The sequence below is a fragment of the Pelophylax lessonae genome (genome assembly GCF_965119305.1).
Source record: "Pelophylax lessonae genome assembly, chromosome: 1".
Lineage (NCBI taxonomy): Eukaryota > Metazoa > Chordata > Amphibia > Anura > Ranidae > Pelophylax > Pelophylax lessonae.
The window spans coordinates 346,042,499-346,056,726 of NC_138768.1; the positions used below are offsets into that span (position 1 = coordinate 346,042,499).

The following is a 14,228-nucleotide window of genomic DNA, read 5'->3' on the forward strand; positions in this document are numbered from 1 at the left end:
TTCATCCTTCATCACATTATGTATTTAGGTCAGTCACACATGTCTGATTGCTGCTTGCTTTAGGCCTCATGCACATGGGCCTCCTCCATTTAACGCACCAGAAATTGATTTGGGGAATATAAACAGTGTTTTCTTTTTCCCCAGATCCATTTCTCCTGTACTTAATGTCCTTGTGTTTTACTTGAGTTTACCTGCATAAACCCACACTAAAAATTAGCTAGCCATACACAATGCGAAAAATCGTTTTTTAATCCTGAACACCCAGTCGTGAGCGTAAGCAATTCATGTAGTAACTGAATTTCAAACAATAAATTGTTCAGTGGCCATGAATCCGTTTTTTTTTTTTGGTCCATTTTGTCACATTTGAGCAAATTTTTAATTGTTGAGAAACTCAAGTTTTCAGTTTTTTTTTTTTTTTTTTTTTTTTTTTCGTTCGTTCAGAAGTTTTCCAATCTTTTTTTGGCTCTGAAAAGTCAAAAATTATTTTCTATTTGTGCCCATTAACTGGATGAAAAGCAAACTGTCTAAGTGCTGGTTCACACTGAAGCGGCACGTCTTCGGGGGCAACCTGTGAAGTCGTGTGCACCGCGACTTCGGCGCTACTTGCACGGACTTCAAAAATGAATGTCTATGCAAGTCACTCCAGGTCGCCCCGAAGTAGTACAGGACTTGTCGCTCTTATTAGAACCGTTCCTGTACTACACAATGGACCGCGATGGTCCGCGACTTGCCAGGCTGACCAAGTTACCTGACAAGTCGTACTAGTGTGAACCGGCACTAAATGTAAGCTTTTCAAACGATTTTTGTGTGCGATTCTATGTTTATGGGGACCATTATGCCTTGTACACATGATGAGATTATCGGGCGAATGATTGTCCATTTCATGTTAGTCTCCTATCAAAAATGAAGAGTTTACTCAAGTTTGAAAATTCTCGTACGTCAGAATTCAACTTGGGAAGTTACGTAATGTGTTCTTTCGTTTCTGAGCATGCGTGGTCTTGATCTTCCACTTCTTTTTTTTTTCAGGTGAATACTGTACTGATTAAATACCCTTTTGGGTATAGTTTATATGAAGTGTTGTGATTGATTCTCCTAAGCCATGTACTAACAATCAGATTATCGTACGATCACTCCGAAAGCGTTTTTTTTTTTTTTTTTTTTGTCATCTGATTTTCTGATCATGGCATTAGGGCTTGTTCACACCTGTAAGGAGATCTGTAAGGGCTCACATGGAATGGACAGCAAAAGCAAGCCGTTGAGCTGTTTAAAAGTACCCCCCCCCCCCCAACTGCTCACCTAAACACAGCAAAACTTTGGAGCTGCAGCAAAAAAGCAGGTGGTACCACCACCATATATGACCCATTCAAGGAAAAGGAGTTGTTACGAAACTGCATGCAGTGTGCTCCGTTGTGGTGCAATGTTTTGCTATTTTGAGGGTTAAAGCAGGTGGTGTGGAGGTGACATATCAGCACCTCACTGTCTAATGGGATCCGAAAGTGGCTCACTTTTCAGAGGGGTGGCAGTAAAGCTGCACGTGTGGACAGGCTCTTAGGCACTAGAAAAGGACAGGTCTCCGCAAGGGCACGCAGAAAACAGTTGTTTCTATGTGCCCTGTTTACACACAACCTTTTGGGTGAGCTGTGGTGCAGTACAGAATCTGCAACATGTCTGCAGCTTCCACTTGCTCACCTGCAGTGTAAGGAAATCAATGAGATCTCACTGTAATTTTTTAGTAAAGTTAAAAAAATAAAAGTTAACAGTGCTCTGCAAAAAAAAAAGAACAAGGGCACCACTGTCCTTCATAAAGCACAACATAAAATGTGAACAAGCCCTAAGCCTAAGTTCACATGTAGGCGTTTTGGGGAGTTTTTCTGCTCTAGAATCAGCTCTCAAAACGCCCAACAAGACAAATCCTATTCATTTCAATGGCCCCTGTTCACATCTGAGCGTTCTGACGTTTTAAGCAAAACGCCCAACGCTCAAAGTACATGAGCTTCTTTTTGGGCAGATTACAGGCGTTTTTTTTATTTTTTTCCATTGGTTACTAGTCAACCTAAAAACGCCTGCACAAAAACGCCTGTAAATAGCAATGCCAAGATGTGAACGTAGCCTAAACCGCTCCTGAGAGCACTCCTTTAGTGAATTCTGCTAGACTGACTGCCCCTAGGTGCTGCTGAACTTCCAATGTGCATTCAGCCATAGAAAAGCATTCCGTGCTTTCAGATGTGTTTAGTAATGAGCTGTAAACACATCTGGATGCACGTATTTTTGATGCCTGTGTGCATTAGGCCTTATTCCATAAAGGCCCATGTTTATGTTGGTGAACATGTTTCTTTATGTGGACTGGTTCCCGGAGTAGGATGAAGCCAGTCAGATGTGATGGAATAAATGCGATGTCAGGGATGTGATTTTTGTGGCTGTCTGACTGAATTTGGAAGCTGAGCCAAAAAAGTCACTTTGTGGTTTTCATGTGTAACTTGCTGGAGCTGCTCCCCAGGCTCCTGCAGACTCCTAAACCACAGCATTTGTGTACATGCATGTTTTCACATAAAGGCAAACCTTTCCATAATGGAGGGCACATTGAAAGGTAGACAAGTCTCTTTTTCTTTGTTAGTAGAAACTGTATATTCATGTCCAATCCTTCCCTTTTTTTTTTTTTTCCAGTAGTGGTGGTGTTGACAGAATATAGTTCACACCACACTGACCTTGTGATGAAACTTCCTCACGGCCGCAGGGGGTCCTTATGAATCAAGCCCTAATCCAGCTAATCCTGATCGCAACAAAAATCATGAAAGTGGCCCCCAGTGCTGTGTGTTTCTCTGCACAGATGCATAGAAGGAACGGGGCTGGGTATAAATCAGTGCAGTATGATGCTGGGGGAGCCTGTGTGAAGCTGGGGGCTTCTTTTGTGTTTTGCCCCATGCGGCCTCAAGTGGGAAGCCAATGAAAGGAGAGCAGGCTGCATAATGAGAAGCGCTCAGAGCCATGAAGTGATGTCAGCCCTACAAAAGTGAAGACAACAGCAGTGGGGTTAACGTTCTGCAATATCTACGGTGGAAGGAGTTAGAATTTTTGTTTTTTGATAATACCTCACTAACGGCGCCTAATCATGGCTATTGCTGGCTATAGGCTTTTATTAACGTCCGTTGTAGATAAGTCTTAATCTCCAGATGAATTTATTTTTGATAGTTAATCGAAGGTAAAAGCTTGGAAGGGAAAGAAGCCATGATGGCATCATTAACCCACATATGTTGGGTTGCAGTGCAGTTGACATCAAGCTCCTTGTTTGTGAACTGCGTTGAGATTTGTGAATGAGCCTTTTTAAAGATCTGGTGAAAAATAGGCGGCATGACAGGTCCAACGTTGTGGTTGGAACTGGTGGGCATGTAAGAAATATGGAGATGGGGAGGGCTATGACAGGCAGCAGTTTCATGCTGGGGGAGTGCTGACCTGACCTGATTGTCTGACAGTGAGAGCAGTTCTGCTTCACTGCAAGGATTTTCAATAGGAATCCTTTTAGGTAACAACAGATGGCATAACAAGCATCTGGAGAAGAATCCTGAAGAAGAATGGGGAGACTTGTGTTTTTACTGTATTTTCATCCCTCGTATTTTCATTTCCTCTGGTCTGGGTGGTCTGTATTCATGTTCTTTCAGCACTCTGGCCACCTACTCTAAATCGGCGTTTCATATAAGATTGCATTAAAGTGAACTAACTTCTAAACTAGTCTTGGCCCCTCCTTGCTGGCTTTGTCTGTTGATGCATTTTGCTTTAGACTAAAGAATAAGGCCCTTACGCTGGAGCCTAAAAATGTGCTACACAGTAATGCAGCACATTTCAGGTAATGGAAATTGAGGCGTTAATAAAAAAAAAAAAAAAAAAAAATGGTTGTCTTCATTGGGGATAATGGTAATCCTCAATGGGGATTTTGTAGTAATCTGAAATTCCACTTTGAAATTATAAGGACGCGGACTTACCTCTTAAAGTAGAATTCCTGCTTAAACCCAACTGGTCTTAAAAATGTTACTCCCTCTCCTAAAAACTATGCTGACTAACCTTTAAAAAAAAAAAAAGTATAGTATGTACTTTCCTAATTTTCAGCCCAGTTCAATTTAGTCACTTGATCCAGCTTCCCTGTGCGGTGGCTGCAGGGGAGAGGAGGAAACCGACATTGGCTGAGACATGTGAGGCTATGAGTGACGTCACTGCTCCCGCAATTCAGCTATTATTGAGCCCTCGCTCCTGTCACATCCACTGCGGATCACTTGATCAGACTGGACCACTCTGAAAATTAGGCAAGATAGGAATGTAATGGCATCCCTGTCGCGGTGCGTAGGGTTCAATATTGAGTTGGCCCACCATTTGCAGCTATAACGGCTTCAACTCTTCTGGATAGGCTGCTTACAACATTTAGAAGCGTGTCTATGGGAATGTTCGGCGATTCCTCAAGAAGCACATTTGTGAGGTCAGGCACTGATGTTGGATGTGAAGGCCTGGCTCACAGTCCTCGCTCTAATTCATCCCAAAGGTGTTCTGTCAGGTTAAGGTCAGGACTCAGGACCCCAAACTCACTCATCCGTGTATTTATGGACCTTGTTTGTGCACTGGTGCGCAGTCATGTTGGAACAGGAAAGGGCCATCACCAAACTGTTCCCACAAATTTGGGAGCATGAAATTCTCCAAATGTCTTGGTATGCTGAAGCCTTAAGCGTTCCCTTTACTGGACCTAAGGGGCCAAGCCCAACCCCACACCAAAATCCCCCCCCCCCTCCACCAAATTATTTGGACCAGTACACAAAGCACGGTCCATAAAGACATGGATGAGCGAGTTTGGGATGGAGGAACTTGACTGACACACTCCTAAACCTTGTGGACAGCCTTCCCAGAAGAGGTGGAGCTGTTATAGCTGCAAAGAGTGGGCCAACTCAATATTGAACCCTACGCACTAAGACTGGGATGCCATTAAACTTCATGTGCGTGTAAAGGCAGGCGACCCAATACTTTTGACAATATAGTGTATTTGCGCATGGCTAGCCTTAGTAATTATAGTTTTTCGACTATAGTAGCTGTCTTGTGGTGTATCAGGCTAATATGACTGCTCTATCCAATGCCATACACGCTTCTGTCCGTATAAGTGGAGAACTGTAATATGTGCAGTCATTCATTCAATGACTGACTGAAGGCTAAGGTTATTTTGTGCCATCGCCACTGCCAACACATTATCAATGTTTACGTCTCAACCATCTCTTGCTCTGAACAAGTAATTTACTAGATGGCAGCGCAGGAACAGAGAGAACTCTGCTTTTAGTCATTTTGTGTGACTGAAGGTTAAGTTCCAGTTCTGTGCCACTGGTGCTGCGTAGTGAATTATGGGTCAGGGGTGGATGGTAGATGAGGAAACCTGAACAATGTGTGGGTAGCAACAGCACATTCACAGAATGAGGTCATTCAGTGCCACCACTGCCGCTTACACATGGCTTGTGTTTACATCTCCCTGACTCTGAATTCACTAGAAGTGGTAGTGGCACATGTGGCCATGTTCTCTTACCCATGTAAAACATTTGCACTGCGTAAAATACGGTCAAAATTGGACCGTGGACACTGATTTTTCTTGTTTTTTGCTTCTTGCCCAAATTAAGCTGTGTGAATGGGCCCATAACATGCAATACTGCTGTGTTCAGATCTATAAAAACGGTATGCGGTATGGATTTGAACACAACAAATTCATGCCGTGTGCGTGCGCCATAAATCAAGCACATCTGGAGCTATTGGCATTGTGGAGAGAATAATTTTCAAAGTTCACAACAGAGACCGGAAATTCTCAGCAAAAAAAGTGTCTGTCTTTACTTGCCACTTAGCTGTTTGGCAAACTTTAATTTTGTGGCTCTCCCATCACTGATTGCAATCTTCAGAAATCTGACTGGTAGACCTTGCCACTGCTGTTGAGTTGATTTAGCTTGTGTGCGTTTTTTTTTTTTTTTTTTCCAACCGTTTTTATAGTTACCCTTTTTTTTTTTTTTTTTTTTTTTTTTTTTATTGCTGTGGTTTTATTTAAAAAAAAATATATATATATATATATATATATATATATATATATATATATATATATATATATATATATATATATATATATATATATATATATATATATATATATATATGTGTGTGTGTGTGTGTGTGTGTGTGTGTGTGTGTGTGTGTGTGTGTGTGTGTGTGTGTGTATATATATATATATATATACAATGAGAGAGAGACAGACTGAAAAAAATAAATTGTTCTGAGAGAAGTGTGAAGGCTGCCATTGATGTCCTCTTTTAAAAATGCTAGTTGCTTGGCTGTTCTGTTGATTCAGTGGCTTTAATACTTTCTGAAGCATGGACCTGGAACATGTAAGCTGATCAGTAGTTCTGACATGACACCAAATTCCTAATTTGCATAGTCACTGACTCAAAAGTTTTAAAGCCAGGCAGGCAATCAGTATTCCTAAAATAGGGTCCGCAACAGGCAGCTTCTCAGTACATGTTTTCTTTGAGGGTGGTCTGAGCAGTGAATACCAATGGCAAAATGGTATTTATGATTAACCCTGCACCTTGGGTTTATTGGTGCATGTGACTTACTTGTTACCATAACATTGGCAGCAAAATTTAGACGCCTACACAGATCGGTCAAGCTACTGGAATTATTTTCATTGCACTTTACCCTGTTTGGCAGTGGGTTTGCTTTATTATACCATGGAGCATTAGAGTTTCTAAGAATAGTAGCTTAAAGAGGAGCTCCCGCTTCCTTAAAACTGAAGTTGGCCGCTACAAATACTGTAGCTGCTGACTTTTAATAGGAGACTTCTCTGTCCATGGATCCCACAATGTCCTCACCCGAGCCGATTCTTCAGTCTGCTTTGGGTGCAGGTGCCAGCATCTCTAGTAAGGGAAACAGGAAGTGAAACTTTGTGGCTTCACAGCCTGTTTCATACTGCGCATGTGCGAGCCATGCTATACATTGTGAATGGTCCCACAGTCTTCTGGGGCCTGCAATGTGTCCTGGAGGACTACAGGGAAAGGAGGGGGGGAGGGGGGGCAAACCTCCGGTTAAGTTCGCCTCAGCGATCTGAGCTAGAAGTGGGAGTCGGTAACTGTCAAAGCCAGGTACACCCCCCCCCCCCCCCAAAAGAAAAAGTGCCACGTGGCGGGGGAGGGGGTGCAAACAAGTGGAGCTTCCCCTTTTGGGTGAAAAGGGGGAGTTCCCGCTTTAGGGTGATTTGTAGCCGTATTAATTCACTTGCAACACCAAAGTTTTTGGTAATGCCCATTACATTTTCAGGGCAAGAATATCAATGCAGTGCTCTTTTGGGATCCCTGTGGCTGCAAGGCTCTCCTTTTTTTGCTTACTTATTGAACTTGGTCACTCTGCGCACATACTATGTGGTTTTTAGCCTCTTTTACCCAGGTCGCTGGTGATTATATGACTTTGGAGGAATGTAAGCAATGTCATTTAGGCAATTTTTACATTGCCTTCTGGCAGGGTTGCAGTCTTGATATCACTTTGCTGTTTGTGCTTTTGTTCTTCAAAAAGGTTTAAGAGAGCTCCTGAGGAAGAGCAAGTCTCGAAACGCGTCAAATTGATTCTCGGTTAATGGCTTCAAAATTGGGTTTGGGGCAAATGCAACCCATGATAAGGGTTATGCACACCATTGTGAATGTTTTTAGAGATACAATGGATTAAATCCGAGGGCCTGTCCAGTCAGCAGACTGGGGGTTTGTGCCATCACTGCAGTGGAGGTCCAGGACTTAAAAGTGACACTTAATGATATTCTTATTCTCCAAACCCTTTTAAACGCCAGCAGTGCTGACCAGTGTTTTCTGATGGTGAGGAAGTCTCCCACTTTCAGAATACAAAGGCTCAGTGGGGGTTTCCCCCATCCGCATCGAAGGTGTGGATGGGGAATCGAGTCGTCTTTTTTTTTTTTCTCCTTTTTTTTTTTCCTTTTTATAACCCACTGGTTGAACAAGAAAAAAAAAAAAAAGAAAATGAATAATTAAATTCTTGAACAAAGGAAACCAAAATATCTAAAAGATATCCGGATTGCAGATATAAAAAAAAAAAAAAAGTTTTCTGTGAAAGAGAGAAGCTCAGTTACTTCAGCTTTCTGTTGCCAAGCCCAGCTTTTGTGATGTTAGTGTAAGGGAAAATTGCTCTCATTCTGCCAATTTTTTTGAGTGCGGATGTATATACATAAAAGCCATTGATTGTGAAATGTGCTATAGGAGCTGACTGTTTATACAAGTGCAAGAAATTGTACAAAAATGTTCAGTCTGCTCTACAAGGAAAACCTGCTTAAGGTGATTTAGTTTCTCCATATGGAAGTCTTAGACTGGGGAGAGGGTAGAATTAAGCTTCAAGCGTTATTAAAGCCATTTCTTTTACATTTATTACTGTCGTATAGTATGGTGAGTCTTACAAATATCTCCAGTGCATTTTATTAGGAAACCTGCATCACTGAACCTTTTACATTTGTTGTGTATTCATTTTCTTCGTTATATTTAATCATCTTACTATTTGCACAATTTTTTTTTCCTTTTTTTTTTTTTATGATCTGCCAAACATTTACAATTTTTAACTGTTTGCCATTAGTGGTGCATCGAAATTGACTGTTTTTTTTTAAATCTATATATTTTAATAAATAGTTGTATTATATTCAACTTGGTGGCCATTGTCAGCGCCTCTTGAAGCGGTGTTAAGAATCCTGCTTGCTGCATTTTTGGTGCATTTTAGGCAAGCCGCACCAAAAACTCACCTCCCCATTGAAAATGCAGCAAGAATGCATTTTTGAGTCACATGACCTATGAAAAACACACCATAAGCAATGTAAAATCACAGCAAGATGGGGTGCATTTTAAGCAGCCATCAAAGATGCTTTTTTTATTTTTTTCAGCACAGCGCTGATGACCACATTTCTGGGTGATAATTTCCAGCGCCTGAAATTTCAGTGCATTATTAGTTGCCATGAGTGACCTCTACCCATATGAAATACCTTTTGGGCCTTGCGTATCGGATTGTGACCTTACTACAGTACACTACTTCTCATCCAGTAGTAGGCATAACACCTGCCCCAAAATTCTATGGGGGAAATTTTACTAAAACTGGTGCACTCAGAATCTGGTGCAGCTGTGCATTGTAGACAATTAGCTTCAGCTTGTTCAGTTAGGCTCCTTTCACACAGGCGCTGTGCCCACCCGAAGGAATCAGTTTTGCTCAGCGGGGATCTATGGGAGATCGGGAACCGCCTGTCTGTTTTCATCTGATCCTCCTGACGGATGGAAAATAGGGTTTCCATCTGTCCGGATTTCACGGACAGGATCGGTGACATCCGATACTCCATAGGGGTACATGGAGCATCCGATCAGGTCCACCTGAAAAACTGACCGGCGGACCAGATCGGAAAGCCCGTGTGAAAGGAGCCTTAAGCTTTGACAAAACCTGGAAGCTGATTGGTTTTTAGGCACAGCTGCACCAGATTTTACACGCTCCCAGTTTTGGTAAATAACACCCAATATCTTATTGGTGGCCATATGGGAATAGTTCTAGTAAGGGTACTTGGCACTTGGGTAACTCTAACCTAATACAAATTACCAGTCCTTAGACCAAATTGCTGGAGTCAGCAATTAGGCATGTTATGTCAGCATGTTAAATCAGCATCTATTCCATTCATTTTCTGGGGTGCAAATTAAAGCTGTATGCATTATTTGTTTCCTGGGAAGCTGGGAATTCTAGTCGAATAGCAGCTGTAGGTATACTCATTAGTGCTGTTTTATAGATGCTCATGACTTGTTCATATTTCATTCATGTATACCAAAGATAACCTAAAATTCTGTTTGTTTGCCAGTTGGTGGGCGAGTGAGCCGTGAGCTAAATTATACGCGGCAGAAGATCGGAGAAGAAGCTATGTTCAATCCACAACTCATGATCCAGACTCCACTAGAGAATGGTGCTAATATCCTAACAATAGAAGCTCTAAAACAACACCTTCACTCAGCACTTGAAGCCACCAAGGTGCAAGTCTTCATGTATAACAAGTAAATGTCAACTTTGAGATATTCTTTACACAGTATTATGTCCTGTTATTCACGTGTGCTTGTGTTCACAAAATGGTCAAAAAATAATCACTTTATTGGTTGCATATCATTTTCAGATTTTAAATGCAAGCTTGTTGTCCTTCAGATTTGCTATTCTCATTAAAGATTAGTATTTCTATTCTCATTGAAGATTAGTAAAGCTAACACAGGTATTAACATTTTTTGGCTTCTTTTATAATCCCTGAGCTGCAGTACTGAAGGCTCTTCACACTTGTCTTTGCATCTGCCTTAGGCTGACCATACATGTACTGAAGGCTCTTCACACTTGTCTTTGCATCTGCCTTAGGCTGACCATACATGTACTGAAGGCTCTTCACACTTGTCTTTGCATCTGCCTTAGGCTGACCATACATGTACTGAAGGCTCTTCACACTTGTCTTTGCATCTGCCTTAGGCTGACCATACATGTACTGAAGGCTCTTCACACTTGTCTTTGCATCTGCCTTATGCCCCATACACACGTGCAGATTATCTGCAGACTTTTGTCTGCAGACTTACCAAAACCATATAATATGAGGTCAAACCTAAACACTTTCAATTTGTATGCAATCCGGCAGGCCCTTGCACTACATAGAAAAGGTAAGTCTGCAGACAAAAGTCTGCAGATAATCTGCATGTGTGTATGGGGCATTAGGCTGACCATACATGTACTGAAGGCTCTTCACACTTGTCTTTGCATCTGCCTTAGGCTGACCATACATGTACCAGTTTTTTTTTTTTAACCTGCTGAGAAAAAATTGAATGGATTTACCCCCCCCCCCCCCCCCCACACACACACACACACACACACACACACAATGAAGGTGTATTCTGGTAGCGGGGACTCCTTCACTGTCAGAATACACTGCAGCCGTCAGAGCTGTAGCCAATCGAAGCAAAATTTTCCAACAAGCCCGCTCGAGTTGGTCATTAGATCAACTGCTCTCTCTTGAAAATTGGCTGGTCCTTGCTGAACCTGGACTGATTTCGATCCATCTATGGCCAACATTATGGTCTCATTGCTCCTGCTGCAGCTGAAGCTCGGAACGTTGTATTTCCGAATGCAATGTCCAAAATATAAAAAACAAAACTGATCAAAAGCATTAGATCTTCTAATGGCTGGAGCAGATCTAGAATCTTATTCTTGCAGACAGAGGATAGAGAATGGATAACCTTTTGTCTGGTCATTACATTTTACGTTTTTTTAAATTTTGATATGTGCCCCTTTTTTATGGATCGCTTTCCCTTCCCCTAAACTGAGACGGGAAGTGAGGGAACCCCATGCTTGGACAGTTGTCACTAGAACAAGTCTCAGGTTTTAAATATTTTTTCTCTATGCCTGTACAAATTGTTGGATTTTCCCTCACTTTCCATCAAAGTAACAATGATCGTAAGGACGAATGGTGAAAGGGAGGCTTGCATGGATACACAGACTGCAATAAAAACCTGACAGAGGGTTCCTTCCGTTCCCTACTTAATCCAAAATGGGGAAAATGGCTTTAAATACTTTTTTTTTTTTTTTTTTTTTTTTTTTTTTTATTTAAAAAAAAAAAGAGAAGAATTTTGGGTTTTTACTTGCAAAAATCTGTGCATTTATTCAGAAAGGTGAATTTAGCCTTTATTGATACAGGGTCACCCGCTGTTAAATATTTCAGTTAATTGTAAAAGCAAGCTACATGGTTCAGCCATAAAAAGAATGGTTGAACCATGTAGCTGGTTTACAATTAACTGAAATATTTAACAGCGGGCTGACCCTGTATCAATAAAGGCTAAGTTCACCTTTCTGAATAAATGCATAGATTTTTGCAAGTAAAAAAACAAAATTCTTCTTCTTTTTTTTTTTTGAAACCTGCAGAGCATTGCACCCTCGATTCAGCCACCTGTACAGGCCTTCAGTTAAAGCTAGAGAATACTTGAATGATCTATGAACGCCCCTAGATGCGCGCTCGCAGCCCTTTTAAACTACAAATACGTCTGCCGCAGTGGAAGATCTGTAAATAAATCATGCAGCTGAGTGGGCAGAGTGGTTTTTAAAAAAATGACAGCGGGTGAAGGGAGAGGATCCCCTACTTGCTGTCAAGAGGAAAGCACTGGTGGAGGTTGGGTGCATAGGAGCAAGTTACACCATAAATATGGGTGTAACCTACTCCTTAAGGTGAACTTCTCCTTTAACTTATGAAGCTGTTCATATTGAGCATGGGATGAAAATGTGTAAGCAGTGGTTGTCAAAAACATTAGTGGATCAAGAGATCCAAGCAGATTTAATTTAAATATAAATCATGATTTTCCTGCCCCTTCCACCACCCCCTCCCATGGCATAGTCCTATTGGTCAGTGAGGCTGCCTTGCACATGAGCAGAGCAATTAGGAAGCTCATGAGGTAAGAGGAGTCTTTCTACAGAAAAAGTTTGTAATTGCATATAAAGATAGTGATGTGATTTTTACTAAAGATTTGTTTATTGTACAATATTAAGAATCTATGAAATAAGGTGATACAATTTTTTTTTTTTTGTCTTTGTAATATATTTGCATCTTTTCTAAAAGATAGAAAAAGCCCAAAGGTGATTCTTGCCGCAACTACTGAAACTGAAATATCAGATTTGGGTAGAATTCATTTAATTCTTGTAATCTACTTGATCCTTTGTACAACGTTTGTCAGTCCTGTACAGTAAATCATAGAAGCAAGTCAGACATTTCAGTTCATTGATTTTTTTTTTTTTTTTTTTTTTTTTTTACAAAGGCTAGTAAAGCTAGAAAAGACCTGAAGGAAAAGATTACTCTACTTATGTAACTAGGGATACAATTCTGTAAGGGAGACCACTGACCTATCCTATGGGAATATATGAGTGAAAACTAAGGTATTTTACAGGGAATGATTATAGCTTTCATTTGGAAGTGCACTGATTTCATTGCACGGACAGTGGAATCAGTGGCTGATTATGTCCAATGCGATCCTGTCATCCTTGAATCTTGCCCTAGATTTTACTACCTTTTTTATATGTACATGCTTTTACATCTCTTATACATTTAAATATATTGAGAGTTTAAAAAAAATGTAATTGTCTTCTGTTTTTTGCTTTCCAGGCCTTGGAAACTAGCAGATTTGTGCTTTAAATCAGGAGAACTTATCACAGAAACTGGATATATGAGCCAGGTAAATACATATAGACATACTGCACCTAAACTTGCATGCAGAATTTAGTATAGAACCGTTTTGTTTCATTAAAGTGTAAGAATAGCCTAACACTGTCCATTCTTAAAAATGTCTGGACATCTGGGAAGGTACTATCAATGCTGAAAGATGCAGGTTCTAGAGTAGCCTATGCTCCCATCTAGATGACGTCTTTCTCAGGGAAGACCTTGCATATTTTAGCAGAACAATCCTAAACCGCATATTGCATCTTGCATGGCTTCGTATTAGAGTCTGGGTTCTGAACTGGCCTGCCTGCAGTCCAGACCTTTCACCAACTGAAAATAGTTGGCACATCTTGAAACGTAAATTATGACAAAGACCCAAGACTGTTGGAGCAGTTAGAATTATATCAGGCAAGAATGGGACAACATTCTTCTCCCAAAAATTCCAATTGGTCTCCTCAGTTCCCAGACTTTTACGGAGTGTTAAAAAAAGAGGGGATGCTACACCATGGGTAACATGGCCCTGTCCCTACTTTTTTGAGACACGTTGCTGACATAAATTTTATAGTTAAGCCTTTGTTGAGAAAAATAAAATAAAAATAAGGTAAATATTTGATTTATTTTTTTATTAATAAAATATGGGTTTATGAGATTTGCAAATCCAATACATTGTTTTATAGAGATTTTATGTAGCGTTCCAACTTTTTTGATATCAGTATTTTAAATATACACAGCCCCAGCTGATGGATGACACAGTGCTGCGTGATCTCTCAGTATATTGAATGCACGATCCGTTTTGCCGGGCTATGTTTTACGTTGCAGTGGTCCCAACATTGCGGATTCTTCATTCACCAAAGTGAAAGCTCCCACAGCGCTGAGGCAGTGTGATCCATCAGATGGGCCGTGTAGATGTAAAAACAGCTACTAAACGACACAGAGCTGCCACGGTTTGTGGTCTTTCACAATTATGAATGAACAACCGACA

The 14,228-nt window shown here is 40.9% G+C and overlaps 1 protein-coding gene across 1 annotated transcript in view; it reads left to right on the top strand.

Annotated features, from left to right (window-relative positions):
* Positions 1-14,228, top strand: part of PTCH1 (patched 1) — a 113,801-nt gene that overhangs the window by 34,112 nt on the left and 65,461 nt on the right. Inside the window, exons 3-4 of the mRNA XM_082270532.1 lie at positions 9,881-10,070; positions 13,193-13,262. Coding sequence (XP_082126658.1) covers positions 9,881-10,070; positions 13,193-13,262 — 260 coding nt within the window. The remainder of the gene's footprint in view (positions 1-9,880; positions 10,071-13,192; positions 13,263-14,228) is intronic.